At 34.7% G+C, this 18,177-nt stretch overlaps 2 protein-coding genes across 7 annotated transcripts in view; one reads left to right on the top strand and one right to left on the bottom strand.

Annotated features, from left to right (window-relative positions):
- The window catches only part of LOC125815804 (ADP-ribosylation factor 1), a 168,810-nt gene that overhangs the window by 148,268 nt on the left and 2,365 nt on the right, over window positions 1–18,177 (top strand). The window lies entirely within an intron of this gene.
- Window positions 1,679–18,177, bottom strand: part of LOC125815788 (protein SUPPRESSOR OF QUENCHING 1, chloroplastic) — a 29,982-nt gene continuing 13,483 nt past the window's right edge. For 3 of the 4 annotated variants that reach the window (XM_049495342.1, XM_049495341.1, XM_049495340.1), the window contains 22 exons: window positions 18,046–18,170; window positions 17,606–17,732; window positions 17,058–17,145; window positions 16,894–16,972; window positions 16,589–16,649; window positions 16,303–16,378; window positions 15,519–15,629; window positions 14,305–14,400; window positions 13,583–13,705; window positions 12,091–12,288; window positions 10,892–10,996; window positions 10,753–10,817; window positions 8,663–8,756; window positions 8,328–8,485; window positions 7,222–7,271; window positions 6,642–6,763; window positions 6,430–6,537; window positions 5,053–5,145; window positions 4,181–4,217; window positions 3,000–3,244; window positions 2,716–2,865; window positions 1,679–2,090 (listed from right to left, as the gene is read on the bottom strand). In XM_049495342.1, the coding sequence (XP_049351299.1) occupies window positions 1,926–2,090; window positions 2,716–2,865; window positions 3,000–3,244; window positions 4,181–4,217; window positions 5,053–5,145; window positions 6,430–6,537; window positions 6,642–6,763; window positions 7,222–7,271; window positions 8,328–8,485; window positions 8,663–8,756; window positions 10,753–10,817; window positions 10,892–10,996; window positions 12,091–12,288; window positions 13,583–13,705; window positions 14,305–14,400; window positions 15,519–15,629; window positions 16,303–16,378; window positions 16,589–16,649; window positions 16,894–16,972; window positions 17,058–17,145; window positions 17,606–17,732; window positions 18,046–18,170 (2,476 nt within the window). In that variant the 3' untranslated portion in view covers window positions 1,679–1,925. Of the gene's footprint in view, window positions 2,091–2,715; window positions 2,866–2,999; window positions 3,245–3,887; window positions 4,106–4,180; window positions 4,218–5,052; window positions 5,146–6,429; window positions 6,538–6,641; window positions 6,764–7,221; window positions 7,272–8,327; window positions 8,486–8,662; window positions 8,757–10,752; window positions 10,818–10,891; window positions 10,997–12,090; window positions 12,289–13,582; window positions 13,706–14,304; window positions 14,401–15,518; window positions 15,630–16,302; window positions 16,379–16,588; window positions 16,650–16,893; window positions 16,973–17,057; window positions 17,146–17,605; window positions 17,733–18,045; window positions 18,171–18,177 lie in introns of those variants that run through there. The other variant, XM_049495343.1, reaches the window with a different exon arrangement.

The following is an 18,177-nucleotide window of genomic DNA, read 5'->3' as shown; positions in this document are numbered from 1 at the left end:
GTATGTTACAACTAATAGCAAACATCCTTTTAAATATTTATTTATATTTGTGTAGATATATGCCAAAAGAGATTTTATTTATTTATTTATTTTTTTTTAAAAAAAAGGGATAATGTAAAATACAAAAACCGGACAAAGTCAATTTATTAGGCAGTGACATGCCAGAGTGTTTTGCCTCTTTTAGTCAGACATGCTTCAATGTCATTAAACTTGGTAATTATAAATTTCCAATTGTGATCAACAGCTATCAATCACATACTTTTAGATTATCAATAATGAATTTATTTAATTACATCATTCGCCTTTTAAATAGATCGATCTTTAATTTTCATCCTTAACAATCAAATTTATGTATAGCTAGATATAAGTTTTTTAAAACGCGATACAACAATAAAATCCATAAGCAGTTTTACCATTTGCATTCTAATTAATTGCTTGGCCTATAAATGAAAACAGAAAAGAAAATTAATCTCTTTTAATATTACTTTCATTATATCTCTTTACAGGAAATCCACCAATTACATGCAATACATGTCTTTAATGTAATCTTGGATAAGAATGTGAGAGCTAATAGTGGATAATATTTATTTTATTTTACATAAGAAATGATTCTTTTTTCCCATCATCAGATAGACTTGCTCTCAATTGTTTTAGGCAACAACTTTATTGTTTTCTAGCATGGTTTGTATTTTTGTTTTTGTCCAACTTGTAAGGACTTAATAGATGAATTATAAAAAATATATTTCGTAAAAAACTTTTTCCTTCCGTACGAAAAGCACCTTTTAAGTGAATAATAATATGATTAAACTGTTCTGAGTATGTAAAAATCACATATAATTTTTTTAGATGAGATGGTGTCTATACTTTTCTTGCATTTGAGGAATTTGGCTAAACAACTCCCACATGCTATCACTTAGTTCTTCTTCTAATTATAAATAAATTATGCTAAGATTCTTACTTATCCATAACCTTGACCTTTTCGTGCATTTGAAGTCTATAACTATGCTTCTAATTAATTAGTGTTTCTTTCATTTGACGAATAATTTTTGTTTGAAAACAAAGTTAGTTTCAAACAATTTATATATAAATATCCTGAAGAGAATGTTCATGCATATATGCATCAAAATTAGTTAGCGCAATAAAACACGTTATTAGCTGTCGATTAACAAACATTTAGTATAATATAGAGTTTAAGGGGATTCGTAATATTATATGATAAATTAAAGACTAACCAAAGGTCTTTAAAACAAATAAAAGCAGTGGCAGCAATCATCATCCGACCATTAAAAGAGAAAGTGCACGCACACGAGTGACTCTCTTTCCTTTATCCTTTGCTTATCATGCAATTAATGATTCATGATTATGACATCTGCTAAACAGTTTCAATTTCTTTTTAATATCTTGAATTGAATGTGAACCACAAAGGTGATTTGTCATTCTAATATACATTCATTTATAGAAAAATTGTATGAAATAACAAACTATTAATTCAAATTAAATGTTATAGCCATAGTCTATTTTAATTGTAATTTCCAGCAAACATCCCTTTTTTTTTGCCATCTGATTCGATATACAATTAGCCATTTTCAATATAAAATGCGCTTTTGTTTGTATAAAGTGAGAGAAAAATGTATATACAAATACATATATTTTTGTCCTATACACTTATAATTATACAAATACATATCTTATTATACAAATTACAATGTATAAATGAATTTATACAAAACCTAACAATTTGTATAAAATTGAATGTTTGTAGCGAATTATACAAATCAAAAGCTCCATAGCAAATATAAAATTTACTATGAAGCGCAATTATGCAAACTATAACTATAGCATACAAATATGATTTTTATGTGAAAGTTGCTCTTCATTTATCACGTAATCATGATTAAGTAATATGTATTCTCACGATGAATCAATCACGTCCTAGCCGGAATCTGTAAGCTAGTTGGTGATGTTTTTGGCTTCACATCAAAAGGAAGTGAGATCATGGCAGGGGCAGAATCTGGATTTACCTCTTGAAATGGTACTTCAAAGGTCAATGACTGGTACAAGCAAACCTCATCTTCTTTGCAATAGTATACCTGAAATTGGAAGTGGCAATACTACTCATTGAAAATGCAACTCTAAGATGGACCATTATAAACTAGGAAAGTGATAGCATTCTCATTGGGCTAAAGATAAACTAGGAAAGTGATAGCATTCTCATTGGGCTAAAGGTACACAAACACTACATGAGAACACATTGCTAGTCTAATGTGGTGAATTCGGGACCAGTTACAAGGCCTTCGATAAGTTTGTGTGCCTCTCAAGTTAATTTTTGTAAGTACGTTCATAGGGGACAAAATCTATATTATCAATCCTGGCATAGCACATATTGCTTTGCTAGACTGAAGATATCACATAGCACATAAGCCATGACAATATGCTTATCATCGAGAGCATATTGTCAATTTCATGTAGCGAGGTAGAAACACTACATGGGATGCTACTAACAAATGGCTACTTGAAAGCATATATATATATATATCAAGTCAATATCAATTCCCCAAAGCACTGATGATTTATTTTGCTCAAAATATTGCCTGGCATAGTCTTCTTTATTAAATGGCTGAATATAGATGCGCATGGCTAAGGAGGTAAATGCAAGCCATAAACTTCACTAAACTAAAGTAAAACTTAAAAGATATATTCAACAGATAGTCATACCTTGCAATAAACTCTGCTGGTGGATGGTGAAGCAGAAGATCTTCTGAAGTGCACTACTGCAGAACCTTCTGGGCTGAGATTACCCTCCAAGGAATCAACCTCAGCAGCATTATCTGGATCAAAATCTATGCTATATTTACTCTTGGCTTCCTGCATTTGGTACAAGGCAGAAACGCCTATGAGGCAAAATAAACAGGGACATATTGAGGTGGTAAATTCTAAGGGTAGGAAAAAATACTGTTCCTATTTTCTTAATCAATTTGTTCAGAAGAGAGAAAGAAAACCTTGGAGAAATGGTATCCTTCAGGTACCGAGATTCTTAAGTTCAATGTACCCTCACTGGATGAACCACCATTAACTACAACAGTCTGTGTGTCAGCTCCAGATCGCCGTCTAAGGCGCTTCAAAGATCTGGATTTAAGTGGAGGCTGCACTCCTTTCAACTCCAGAGTAAGAACTTCAGCTTCTGACTTGTTCAGGTCTAAGTATCTTATCACACTGTTATTTGTATCTGCTATGTATAATCTTCCTAAAAAGGTTTATATAAAATAGCATCAAATACAAGTATCAGCTGTTACATTTTCAAAACACAGAGATACAAACAAAGGTATGATCTACCTCAAAACTTAAGACTTGGATCTCATATTCTGGAATAACATTGCCATTGCAGGGTACATTTTCTTGGTTTAACTTGTCAATGAGACTAAAGTCCCTTAAACAATTGAAGACATTGCAAAAAGTATTAATGAATCTTAAGCAATTGATACCCTAGTGACCAGAAGTGTATATCATCCTGTCTTCTCCCAAATTTCTTCTTTTTGGCTTTGCCTTCAATCATCACCAAATTGCTCACTCGTGCAAGAAGTATACATAACAATGGCCTTGATAGCCACCAATATTTTTTTAGGACATAACTGGTGCCATGCTCCATCAAGACATGATACACCTTAGGTGCAGCTTCTAATGCACCAAAATCCCAAGTATCTCTCTCTCTCTCTCTCTCTCTCTCTCTCAGGACAATTGTGATAGAAAAGCAAAATGAGGTAACTTAAGATATAGGAGCAGATCAGTTGAGAAGTGTTTATGCAGGAATGAGCCATGAACACTTCACACGTGTTTATGCAGGACTGAGTGTTGTCATAATTTGATTTCTTTTAACAGAATTACTCATCCCACATGAAAATAGACCTTAAACTTAATTCTTTAGCAGGAACATCTACTTGGTCAATTACAAACTACTGCGATGCATAACCAGCACTCCTACTATTCTTGCTAGTGCAGCTTAAGATGAGTATATATAAATTAAGCCTGATAGAGCTCCTGCAATAATTTGTGAGGATTGCAGAGTTTAGACCACCAATTTCATTGTGATTATTTATGTCTCTTATTCCTGCAAAGTTTTATAGTCCACTCTCAGAGTGAGCAATCAGCCAAGTGAAATTGTGTACAAAGAAGAAGAGATTACCATTTTCTGCTTCAACAATTCCAGATGGTTCTGAGAACTGCACGTAAATAAAAACAAAAAGAAAGAAGAGAAACACCAAAATTGAAAGTCAGAGATCCTAGCAGTAAAAGCAATTTCTCTTAAGAATGGGAGATTTAAGAATCAAGAAGAAAATTATACTTCGCGCATGTTAATTGAAGGTTTAAAGGGACAAAACGTAAGACTCCTTTTTTTTTTTCTCCTTTAATAACGTAAGATTTTGTTCATGTATGGTTGAAAGGATCTTTCCAAATAAAAGAAGTACACAAAAGGAAATAGTTTTGTGCAGATTGGGTGCTCTTTGTAGAAATAGCAATGTTCTTTTAGTCAGTATCTTATTGCATATAATCTAGGACTTATCTCCCAAATTGGGTGCCTTTTCCCTCTTTGTTCAACACAACCTCTGACTAGTTGTAGTCCGATTTTTAAAGAAAAATAGCAGTAATTGTAGATACTTGGGAGATAAGTCCTAGATTATATGCAATAAGAACATTTTACTTGGAGAAATAATGACCTCACATGCTACTGCTGATTGATGATGAAATTTTGCGTAGAAAAGGTTTGGTGGGAGGGGTATGCCTTCTCGTGTATAAGGGACTTGTAACTAAATAGATTGTTTACAGATGCAGCCACATATTTTAGAAAAATGCTATGCTGGATTTAAATTATTCATGTGTCAGCAGTTTATTATGTCCATCAAGTTGGAGAGATAATATGGTCTAGGTACTCATTTCCATGCTAATGCTATTAAGTGTAACATCCATGTGGAAATATGATTGGTTGCAATGAATGTCAGAATGTAACACTAATGTCCAGAATATGATACAAGAAAAGATATATGAACTCTTTCCAACCTGAGCTGCCACCGCTGCTCCATCTTTGAAACCAGCCTCACCAACACCAGCTAATGTAGTCACCCTTTTACTATCTGGATCTAGTTTCTTAATCTGGCAAGTTAAACAAAGGAGGAAAGCTTTTACGTAACTGAGATGTTTCTGTTACGGTACCAAAACAAGTAGTTCATTATTGAAATATAAGTTACATAAAATGGTTTCTTTGAGCTTGAAATCATAACAAGCATCATATGAAACATCGCTTTTCAAGGTCACTAGTTGATTGAAAGGAGAAGCAGGAAAGGCCACAAACTTTTAAAACCTAATACTTCACTATTATTCTACATACGAGCAACTGTTTCTTATCTGGCATAAGGCACCACAATTTCAGCAGATAAATTTTTTGTCTAAATAAATTAGATGATTTGTCAAAATTGTTCACAGTACCAATTTCTGGTTAAGCATACTAAACTTTATTAGCTTTGATATCTCAATCATAACATTAATCAAGAGGAAGCCACAAACTCCACCATAAGTTGTACCATTATTGACATAGTGTCGCCTTGATATTAAGTGTAAGATCACATGCTATTAACCCTCCTATCAACCTTCACCACACGGTTTCAATCTTCCCAAAGGCCCTTCTCTCTTCTCTCCTCTCCTCCTTCACTTTTCATAAACCCACCAAATCACAAAAAGATTTTCAAACAAAAAGGTGTAAGTTATAATGATAATCTTCGATCAAGTCCAAATAACTAGAAATAATTTATGACTATCCAGATCATGTTTGAAAAACAAAACCAAATGTTTTGTACCAAAATAAAAGGTTCTTATGGAGGTAGAGAGAGTGAATGATAAAACAAAGCTATAGGGAGACGGCAGATGACTAATATGTTTTACAAATCAACACATTTTTACATTCATGGCTTCCATACAAATAAAAAAGTACTTAAGATAGGAGTTGGGCAATCAAAGCGATAGCATCAGGTTAGCTGCATTTAGTATTTCTTCCATTGGAGGTCTGTCTTCTCAAAGCATATCTGTTTGGTCTTTTCCACTAGAATAATATGTTGATAATAGTGGAAGCATATATTATAGTGATTGAGAAGTTAGTTTGACAAATGAACATCACATCATAGTTCAAACTAAATTAATTATAATATGTCTTAGGAGAAGTGTGTTAAAGATCATAAGATGTCATAAAATTGTGTTACATATGGAGCAAATGTTTACAACAACAACAACAACAACATACCCAGTGAAATCTCACTAGATGGGGTCTGGGGAGGGTAGAGTGTACGCAGACCTTGCCACTACCTCGTAGAGGTAGAGAGGCTGTTTCCGAGAGACCCTCAGCTCGAGCTAATGTTTACTGTTAAAAAATTAGCCTGTAAGTACCTTGTGATTATAAGAATCTGCAATATAAACTTGACCATCCTTTCCACATAAAACACCTAACGGATGTTGAAGAAGTACTTCAGAGCCTATTCCATCGTGGTCACCGAACTGCACAAAAAATGTTCCTTTAACAAGTTTATTTCTGTCACAAATGTGACTAAAATATACTAGAGAAATGCAAATCTGGTTTCTTTGGCTTCACACAAAATTACCCTAAACAAGTTTTCTGCAATAACTGGATCACCACCAGCCAGTGATCTTGAACCTCCTGTTCTTAGATTAACTGCCCGAATGGAGCTACTCTCACTATCAGCAACATATGCCTCCTTAAGATCTACAAAAAACAAGTAAATGAGTAATTAAATGCTGGCAACTTGAAAGGTCTTGGCAAGGTGAAGAGGAAAACTTCAAATACCATCCCTGCAGTGATATGGTGGACTATTTGGAAAGAAAAGAATGCCAGAGTTTTTGAGAGAGAATCTGAATCTGTAATTAGTATCAAATACGTATATCTTCTCTTCTTTTTATTTTTTTGGTGCAACCTGGCTATTGCAACTGACATAGATGCCATGATTCACTTCCTGAGCTAATTACACAATTTGTAATGTAGCCTCCTTTTGTACTTATTTTACAGCATTCTCTTATTGCTAAATTAATTTTTTGATCAGGATACAGAAATAATATACTGAGCTCTAACAATCAAAAAGAAAAAGTAAACGAATTGTATCAAAAGAAAAGGTAAAAACTATAGACCAGTTCAAAAGAACAATTTATGTCTTGTTAAGAGATTACCTCGTGACAAGGAAATCCCAGAAGGTTGAGCAAATGACGTGCTTGTAGAGCTTTCCCATGGCCAAGAAGATGATACGTAAACATCAGCAAGTTTGTCTAAAGTAAGTGGCTAAAAGGAAATGTTCTCACAACTAACACATACAAGGACAAGTCATACAAAGAAAGAAGCTAAAACCCAAAAACTAAAAGCACAAAGCAGGTTTCTCCTTTCCACATTACATTAGTTTAATCCCTGTTTTCTTTTGGCTGAAGCTCCTGCTGATTCATGGAGATCCATTATTTTCATTAAGTGTTACTAGGAAGTAATAGTAACCATATTGTAAGTAGCCAAACAGAGAAAATTTGTTAGTGCTAATGTTGAACCAAATTTTTACTAGTTAGAGATCCAGAGCACATTATCAGATTGAAGACCAAAAGGGATATATATTCCTTTGAGTATGGGTTAGCTTTTGTACTCTTCATGTTCCAATAAATTAAGTTAGATGATAGTGTTAGAAGTCCACAGAACATGGGTTCCAAATTCATAATGGAACTTTCAGAAGAAAATTGATCTTAAAATGCCACTCAAACTAATATCCGCCTGTGCGTTGATGAGTCTTTGACAACTTCTCCAATCTTTGTGAAATACCTTGCCAAAAGAGACTAGTCCATAAAAACTCTTACTGTTATCACTAAAAATGAGAGATCTTTTAGAAAGCCTACACGGGCAGTTCAAAAGAAGAGGCATATCCATGCAGTCATAAAATATGACTACGCTGATAGATTCACAGAGCAAGTGTAAAGCAGTGAATCAAAAAGTGTGAACTGAGTTTGTTTCTGTCTTTGTTTATCAGTGAAAGATCTGGTCCTCAGTTGGTTCTCTCTCGCTCTAGATTAACACATGGATCCTTTTTCTAAGCAAAAAGAGGAAACCTTTTTCTTCAAAATGGCCTGGAAACTAGTTTAGAAGTACAAAGCACCTCAAAAGAAAGTGTGACAAACAGATGATGATAGTGAGCATCATAGCATTTAAGAATTAATCTCATATAAACAACTAGCATAATTAACCAGCATTCTGCTGAAACTCTAGTTAAGCTAACACACAGGCAGAGACACACACATATTACCTTGAGCCATTCAAATTCCTCTCATAACCATTCCCACTGAAAGCTCTTGTAACTCCATCCGATGTCTTGTGTTCCCAGATCTGATGCTGACCAGCCATTGCGATGTAGACAATTTCATTCTCAGGTTCAAAGCAGACATCCCATGGAGAGTTGAGAAGCTGAAAATATGACCAATGATGTTCAGTTCCAAAGAAAAAAGGATGATTCACAAGACTATATTTGAAATTGATTAAAGAGAGAGATAAAATTAGAGCACGAAACTACATATGCAATAAGCTAGAGCTAACTGGAACCAGTTGGTGACCAAGTAATTATTTAATTTGATCCAATCTTGCCTGTGCAGTTCCAGTTCCTCCCCCTTCATAATCAGAACCTTTTGTTCCATTTCCCGCAAGGGTCCGCACTGTCTCATTAACAAAGTCAATGACCCTACAGTAATGGAACTCAATAGGTTAAACTAAAAGCTTCCTTAAATTATCCAGGTAAAGAAAATTATTATCTCATAAAAAAGCTATAAGCACATCAAGGCCAACTAAAAAGGAAATTGAAGTAAAAACTTTCATCTGTGAAAAATACAAATATAAGGAAACAGAACGTCAAACCGTATGTTGTTAATGCTAGGAAATGAGAAGTTAAAAAGTTTTTGAATGAATTTTAAATGGGAACTAGGATGATTTAGGAAGAGGGGATAATTTGGCTGTATTTGGCTGTCAGGTTAATCGGTTAGACCACAGAATGACAATTAGTATTCAAATTGACAGCACAGAGGACAGGAAAGGAAGATGTATATATGCCTGAATGTTATTTGTAGAGAACTAGACGACCAGAGTGAATTGAGGAAACTTATCAGTGTAATTTGGCATCATATCATCCGGTGGGTGAGATACTAATTTGAGGATTAGTATTCCATCGGATTTGGTCCTAAAAGACTACTTTACCTCCAAATTTAAATGATAAAGGCAAACATTTTCCTTAGTATTCCCCCATCCTCAATCCATCCAGTTTCTCCTGCTCCTTCTCCTTCCTCGGCTTATCCGCATCCCTACTCCACTAATATTTCGAACATATTCTTCACCAGCAAGATCAAAAGATCATTATTTCACTGTGGCCTGATGGCGATCCCTGTCAACTCCAACTCCACATCTAACCCAGCCTACTGGCTCCCCCGCCCAAGCTCAAGAAATCTCTCTTTTTCCCCTCGCACCCACCCTATAGTGAGTAGTTCTACTCCCCCTTTCCCACCAGTGGTGGAACAAATATCCTTAATCATTTTCTTTTTCTTCATTTCAGTTGCTTTTTTTTCTGTGGTTATGTTCTAATATCTTCTGGTTCTTTGTTTACAGAACATTCTTTTCAACAAGCTTTTTAAGTATCTTCGTTTCCACTAGTTTTTCTTACTGTTTTGACAGTATGAACCAACTTGAGGAAACATAGAACAACTATTTAAGTTCTCCTGTTAATCAACTATATTTCCCTAATTTCTTTGCCAGGAAAGGATATGAAAACCTGTCAAAAAAAGTCATATGTTGTCAAAAAAAAGTCATATGTCATCAATTATTCACGGTTTAATTTGGCCTCATGGAAAATCAACCAGTTCTGGAGACACCACATATGAAGATTCTTAAAATAAACTTCAAACCTAATGAAGCAATTATCACCCACGTATGTGGTCTCTCTTTTCTGGTCAGCTACAGATAGATTAGTCAAAACCAAACTAAAAATTAAATGAAAAGGAGTACGTTATTAAAAAGTACAGAATAAAAATGATAGGGATGGTTATCAACATGTAAAGTTAAAAGCTTTGAAATATTTAGATTCTGCCTTTGTAATCTTGAGTTGAGGAATACCAATTCCAACTATAAAAAAAATGGCATAAAAAATTCAAATGAATCTAAAAGAAAAATTTAGGCCATTATATTCAAACTAGGAGTAGCTTTCAACAACTACTTTATCATCTTGAATCCTATTGCGACTAATAAAATATGCAGCTCGAGTTAACTAAAGATCTCCATGTATCATCAAACTACTTAATGTAAACTGAGGAGATACCACTATAGCACAAATAATTCCCATTTCAAGAAAGAAAGATAAAAGCACATCAAGAAGTGCAGTTTTTTTATTTTATAATCACAAAGAAGCAAAACTTCTTCCATGCAAACAAAAATAGATAATATACCCTTTGGTCAAGCCATGTCCTCCCCCCCCCCCCCCCCCCCAATAAATCAGTATCAATAAACCCACCAAAGTTAAAGTTTATCCTCCTCAACTTCTCAAAGATGGAGGCACACGCATCTTTACTCCAAGGAAAATATGTGTGGAAATGGAGAATTCAGAAAATAAACAATAGATGATACAGTCAATTAAATATCAGAAGAAAAACCATGTACGTCTTGCCCAATAACAGGCATGCCTTTTCTGCCAGTACCTTAAAGCATGATTTTCAGTATCTGCCACATACAAGAGGTTCTTCTTCGCATTGTAAGCCAAACCCTGAAGATATAATAAGAATTAAGATCTTAGATTAATTTTGCAAATGAGAAAAATTGCAAAATTACAATAGTTACCTGTGGACGATTGAATGTTGCATCATCAAAGTTACCATCACGAAGACCCTCTGCTCCTGTGCTTCCAACTTGGACTAAAAAGTTTCCTTCTAGATCAGTTACTACCTGTCCATGTGAAAATTGTCCGGGATTACTAATTCTACCATTCACCTCATAAAGAGAGCATGGAAATAGAAAGAAGACTAACAATAATAAGATCTAGGGCTAATACAGGCCAAAACCATGAAGGACCAGAACAGATGTGATACTACAAATCCGAGTTACTCAAGTAATGTATGGAAAAGCAAAAGTATCAGACGAAAAATCATGGCCGTGTTCTTGAGACTAGGACAAGTAAGAAGGAACTAAAATGTAACAGAATGAAAAAGTTCAGAAGAGAGCAAAGAAGAACCAGAATGTATCTAGAAGAAAACATAATTTCCTACACAACTTTTGAGTCCCCCACAAAGAAGAAGGAATCAGTTCCGTAAGATTTCAAGAGTAAAAGAAACAAAATGTACATTTCTTATGTGCATAACTAGCAAGCCCTACCTTATCCTCTTCCACATTTTTTCCATCTTCCTTGGGAATTTGATTCTACCATATTCGCCAGCCCTAGCGGTGGCTTCAAATCTTAATTATTTGTTCTAATTTAAATATACCACCCACCAATCTTCATTAGCAGGAAAAACTTTTCAGGATATACTCTAATTTCATCTCCAAATTACCATTACTATACACTGCATTAGAATATGAATGATCATGCTTTGACACTTTAGTGATATTATCCCTTGCCTTCTGATAAAATGTATAAAGATTGATCTTATCTTTTGCATAGCCCTAGACTGTTCATCATACATTCTGTTTCTTCCTCTTGCAAATATTAGAAAATAAATGATCATGCTTTGACACTTAGCTTTTTGCAGATATCAGTAAACGTGGACTTGGAAGTCCTGCAACCCCAGTGTCGGGAATACATTTACTTTCAGAGGTAGGTATACCTCCCTTTATTGATAACCAATATGCATTTTAACATCAAACTTGATATTCTTCAATAACCCCATGGTCAGTTCATACCTCCAGAAAACCTCAAAAAGGGTTAACAAACCTTGATGCTACAGACACCAACTACTTGCTGCAGGTCATGCATTCAAAATTTTGCAACCTAATACAATAATCGTACAGAGAGAATGCAGAAAGGAGAGAGAAGAAGAACTTACTATTCGGTTATGATTGCTGTCTGAAATAAATAGCCGGTTGTTGAGGACATCAACTGCCAGCTTACCGGGGAACTTTAAAGGAGATGTTAACAAGCGGGGATCATTATCTTTCTCCAAGCGCAAGGGAATGGATTTGCTATCCAAGAGCTTCTTCTTACCATAGAACAGAAGAGCAGCCTCGACTAAGTTATCAAGATCCTACAAACCAAAGCAGAAGACATCGAAATGACAGCTAATTCTTGTCAATAATATTCACTACCAACTGCCACAGATCATATTAATTAGAAAGAAATATGTGAGAGGCAATGTGCTATAATCAAAAAGCATAAGAAACTGTATGTTACAAATTATCTCATTTGAAGGAATTTCATGCCATAAGATAGCTAGAAAAGATGGGACTAATGGAGAAACTCCAATATGTAGCTTCCTAAAGAAATTCTTTTATGAAGTTGCATTAGGTAACCGCAGGCGCTTAGACGTTTCAATAGTATTTTCTTCATGATAGAAAAGAGAGGAAGAGAATAAAAACAGAAAACAAAATAGAGTTTCAGAATAAAGGAAAGGTGACCTAGTTTACAACAACTACATTCCCAGTGTAATACATCAAAGTGGGGTCTAGGGATGGTAAAGTATACGCAGACCTTACCACTATACTTAGAGGTAGAGAGGTTGTTTCCGATTAAAGGTGACCTAGTTTTAGTTCCCTAAAATATCAAAACTGACCTAGCCTAGGTTACACAAAACTAATATTAGAAAACATATTAAAAAAAATTCAGATGATAGAGAAATGCCACATTGAGGTCAGAGATAAGGGTCTGCCAGCTACCAAAAAGAACTGGCTATGATCTGGTCAATCTTTCCACTCAATTGGGAGTACATTTGCAGTAGATTCTTTTTTTATCCTTCCACATTTCCATCTTATGCGTTTACATATGGAAGTAATTCGTTTTGATTTTTGAGATACAATGGCTGATCAAAGAAAGTTTTGGATAAACTTTCGGTTATATATGGAAAGAAAGGGGCAAAATAACGACTTGATCACATAGTTCAACATGGTTTTCTCTAACATCGCAAACTTTTAGATGAATTGATCACATAGTTCAAGTCTCATCACTACTCATTATCAAAAAAAAAAAAATCCACGTGTTTGGCCAATGAAAAACAGTCCGGCCCACATGACAGGGGACATGTTAATGACATCTTTAAGTAAATAAAAGTATATTTCCCTGACAACTTAAACTTTTAGATGAGTTGATGACACAGTTCATCAAAGAGAGTGATATGACCTATTCTCTCAAACGTTTTCGGTGATAATGCACTTTGAGAGGCATTTCAGAATTGAATGTATTACATCAATTGTCAAGTTAATAAATGAACTATTTTCCATCATCTAATCTTAAATGTGCCATCATGAATGTGTTAAATAATTCATATATATATATATACTATTATTGCATGAAACATCAAATAGAAAAGGAAATCTGTAAGAAACCTTTCTATGACCTTCGCCAGCTATTTGTGCCAAGAGCTTTCCATTTGGCCCAACAAGAACAAATGTTGGCCATGAATTGACACCTAATTCCCGCCATAAATTCATTTCTCCATCATTGACAACCTGATCATTCAATGGAGGTTAAGGAAACTACTTAACATACAAAAAAAGAAGGGAAGAAGGAGAGACACCCCCAATTAAAAATTAAAGCAGATATTTTGAAATGATAACAATGTCAAATTTCAAGTTACTCTATTCAGTAGTATCTGGGATCTGAATAATAAACTTCAGCAATAAACAAGAGCTTCAATTTGGAAACGTTGATTACATACATTGTTAGGAAATCCTTGATCATTAACAGTGAATTAGCAAGTATTCCCTTCTGTTAAATACATGGAGTCCCAGAGGCTCAGATGGTACACATTTGAATTGGATAAGAAGGGTGGGGGAGAGGCTCTCTAGACAGTGTTAACGATTGGAATGGCAATTTTAACATAGCCAAGTATGGTGTAGATAGCAGTGGAGATTCTACCTTAATCTACCAAAAAGAAGTAGTATATAACCTAATCTGGATGCTCTAAATTCTCTCCACATTTATGTTGTTTCCAAACGTTCATCCGTTTCTTGGGGATCTAATAGATTCAAGAGCAAGCAGATAGATTGTGGTAAAGAGCCATTCAACATTAAATCAGTAATAGTTCAGCTCTTGAATAAGTACTTACTGGATGAGTGATTCCATAGCGTAATACAGCACTACGGATGGCTTCAAGGTCCTTCTCGTTGTCAAATTTAGCTGAATGCACCCCCACAACCACAAACTGCAAAACTAATGTTTGATGAATTAGCTACGACTACCATTAGAAATGTGTAAGCAAACCTTCAGATGCAACTGTGGATAAAAGTAATTAATTCATCTTGAGGTTCCAAGTTCAAATCCCAAGCACTACATTTTTATTTTTCGAAACCCCATGGTGAGAATCATGGATCAGCCACGGTATGAAGCAATTATTTGAGGTGACTCTATATTGGTTTGACCTGTCAGTATTAACTCAGAAAGTTAACAGATTAGCCCAATTGAAAGCTAAATCTTATGACATTTGTTTCTCCTTTTAACAGCATTTGCGCAATCTGCAAAACTCATTTTATGCCTATTCTTCTGTGAAAATTTCTCAAAACCAAGAGTTTGAAGATGTTATAGATAATGGATAGTGGATACAGTGGAATATTATAGAATAAACTAATAGATTGTTGTCTGGATTTCAGAGTAATCTAAAGCCTAAGTAAAACAAAAACAAATTATTTATAGCATTTACCACACAAAAGAATATAGAGATGTGAAATCAACAAAGACAAACCCCAAGGGATTGCAATCTAGACAGCATTTGGTTAGTATCATAAAAGTACTGCTTGATCATAACATTCCTACATTTTAGCAACATTTCTTTCTAAATGAATTTTGAACAAAGTTTAAACCAGCTAACCCCATGGGATTGCAATCTAGACAGCATTTGGTTAGTATCATAAAAGTACTGCTTGATCATAACATTCCTACATTTTAGCAACATTTCTTTCTAAATGAATTTTGAGCAAAGTTTAAACCAGCTAACTCATCCTAACCTAAAACTTGACCATGACTTTTTTAATTTCACTTTCCCTTTGCTGCAAGGTGCACCTCCATCTAATGAGAACCTCAGATTGTATGTAGTTCCAACAGGAACTATAGCATGCATGTGCATGCTTCTGCCAGAATTAGTGGAATATTGATTGGCGTAATTATGAGAATTTTCAGGAAAGAATTTTCGATAGATATAACTATGTGAGAAAATGATTGGGGTAACATCTCAGATGATCAACTTGTTACAGACACAGAATATCATTTCATGAGATAGCCAATAAAGCTGAAATTGCAACCCTAAGGGATGAATGACAATCTTACAGGCATATCTTTATATTTATTCTCCAGAAACTCCAGATCTGGCAGTACATGCATACAGTTAATGCAGCAATAAGTCCAGAAGTCCAAAAGAACAACTTTTCCTTTCAAATCCTGCACAAACATAAAAATGTTTCAGGGAACGAATGCATAGCATAGATATATCATCCAGAACTCCTCCTTTTTCCATTTTCTAGTATGTGCAACTTAGAAACATACCTCCAAGAAACAATAAGATTAAAAGTACTATTCAGCATATTAGAAAATTTTCAAATTCATAGATGATATAGGTATTCATGGTTGCCTCCCATATGCTAAAGCCTTGATGGGCAGAGTTACCCAGTATTTGTGTGGTGGGAGGTAGCAAGTGCCCGACGGAATAGTCAAGGTGCGCCACACGCTAGCCCAACCACCACCGTTTAAAAAAGAAAAGGTATCGATCACTAAAAGTTTTTTGCAGCCAATGTCATTGTCAAAAGATTCTTAACATTGTTCAAAAGGATAGTGTGTGGAAATCCATTACAATTGAACGGTATATTATGAAGCAACATAATATTAAATTTGGGAGAAACTCCTCTCCAAGTTTGAAGAATTTTATACACACATAGTCTATAGAAAACATCAATTAGAAAGCAGTAGATAACCAAAAATTTCCAGAATAATATTTGCATGAAGACTAGAGAATGGAAAAAGAACACAAATATGCACATATATGAAAATAAGCAAAAAGAAAAAGAAATAAAGTTGCCAGAAGAAGCAGAATTGAAATATGAAATTATGTATTTACCCTGCCTAGCTGAAGGGGGGCTGTATTCAGCCAATCAAGTTTAGATGGGAACTCGGGCACGATAGTCGTAGATTTCCTAACAAAACGCAGAATATTAAACATGATAAAAAACAAGTTAGGAATCTAAGAGCAATTAAAGAGAAGTATATCAAGATCTAAGGACTCAAAAGATGCCAGAAAGCATGTAACATATATACGATACTAATTTCATAATTTAGGAAAACCGCAACCTTCTTTATTTATAAAGCACAAAAAGGTTGCAGTTTACATGAAAAACTTCTGTTACCTGGCATCCACATCAGAAATATAGTTTACAAATTGTTGAATCCTCTGTGAACTGGATGCATCTGCAGGGGCAATAGACAAATAAAAATAAATCTCCTTCCATTATCTCAAATATCACCGAAAAAGAAAAGAAACAAAAAGCAGCCCATACTTCATCTACAGAATGGATAAAAACCACATTAGAAATGCCAAAAAAAAATGAGAAAAAAATAATGTCATCAAGGGAAGTTTCCTACAACAAGAAAAATGGAACAACAATGAAAATGAAGAGAAGAGAACAAATACTTCATTGTAAGAGGGGTAGACCTTCTTTCTGTTCAAAAGGAGGATTGCCTGTGCCAAATAACAAGTTCCAGATAGCTTTTGGAGATGCATACTGCATTGCCTGCATAAGAACAGCAGAGCTTGCAAAGATGAAAACCAAAATAAATTAAAAGGATACCTTATGCTCTCTTTATTAAATTCTATACCTTCCAGTTTGTAATAGTGAAGAGGAGACAGGATGCAGCAATTCCTAAACTTCCATATCTTACAACATTTCGTCTGGTAACCTGCACCCTGTCCATAAATTATTTCTGCAACTTCACGACAACATTATACCAATTACCAAATGCCCTAAAATGGCCATCTCATAAAGGCATATATGGACCCTTTTGGGGGATAAAAGTATTCCACTTTGCAAACGAGAGAATTTCATTTGTACGAGTGTTATTCATGTCACTCTAAGCATATTTGACTTTTTGTTCCTACATGCAGCAAAACAAAGCATGTAACTTAGTGATTATACATCATGACATAAAATAGATTGATAAGGATGTAAATCACCAGTATGCACCGTTCTTAGCAATTCAACTTAATCCAGGTAAAGTTTAAGAAAATAATTTCAGATGGACAAAGAGGGAACGAGAAAGAGAAGGAAAAAAAAGATGAATCTACAAATGCATACAGCAATTTGAGGTATTAGATATCAAAAGCGGTCATGATGATGCAGATGATCAATATATTGATTCGCTCTTACCCTCCCATCGAGGATATGGCACCACTTGCTACATAATTATCCAGCTCTGTGATACTCCCTGTCATATTGGATTCAGGGGAAGAGAGAGCTAGATCATTAATGGATTGAGATTCCTGCACCATCACATCTGCATTGTTTTTCATCATTAGATTCTTTTTATAGTAAGCATAGAAAGGGAGCCACTATTAACTACATATGATATGTTAGAGAAACACTAGAACTAGCAAATTTCCATCAACTAAGTAAAAAACAATAGTTAGCAGCTAAAACATACAGCTTAAGGGAGCAGAGAACCGGATATCCTTCAACAAATTATAGAATCATTACAAAAAAGAGCTTTACTCGCAAGTTTTTCCATTAAAAAAAAAGAGCCTCAGTATTCTACATTTGTCAATGGTACATGAAAAGGGAAGTTCTTAACATGTTGGTGAACTACATACTATGGCTACCAGAGCCACCATTGAGGATATCTTCAAGTGAAATATCGCTTATCTCCTTTCTGATGAGTGATGGCTCCGCTGCTTTTAGAGTATCTTCTGATAGTGTTGTCGTCACTGCTATACATCTGCAAG

Source organism: Solanum verrucosum, unplaced genomic scaffold (assembly GCF_900185275.1).
Source record: "Solanum verrucosum unplaced genomic scaffold, falcon-dt-bn FXZP01000261.1, whole genome shotgun sequence".
In the NCBI taxonomy this organism is placed as follows: Eukaryota; Viridiplantae; Streptophyta; class Magnoliopsida; order Solanales; family Solanaceae; genus Solanum; species Solanum verrucosum.
Note: the sequence above shows the minus strand (reverse complement) of the source record. Positions and strands in the feature narration are given on the sequence as shown.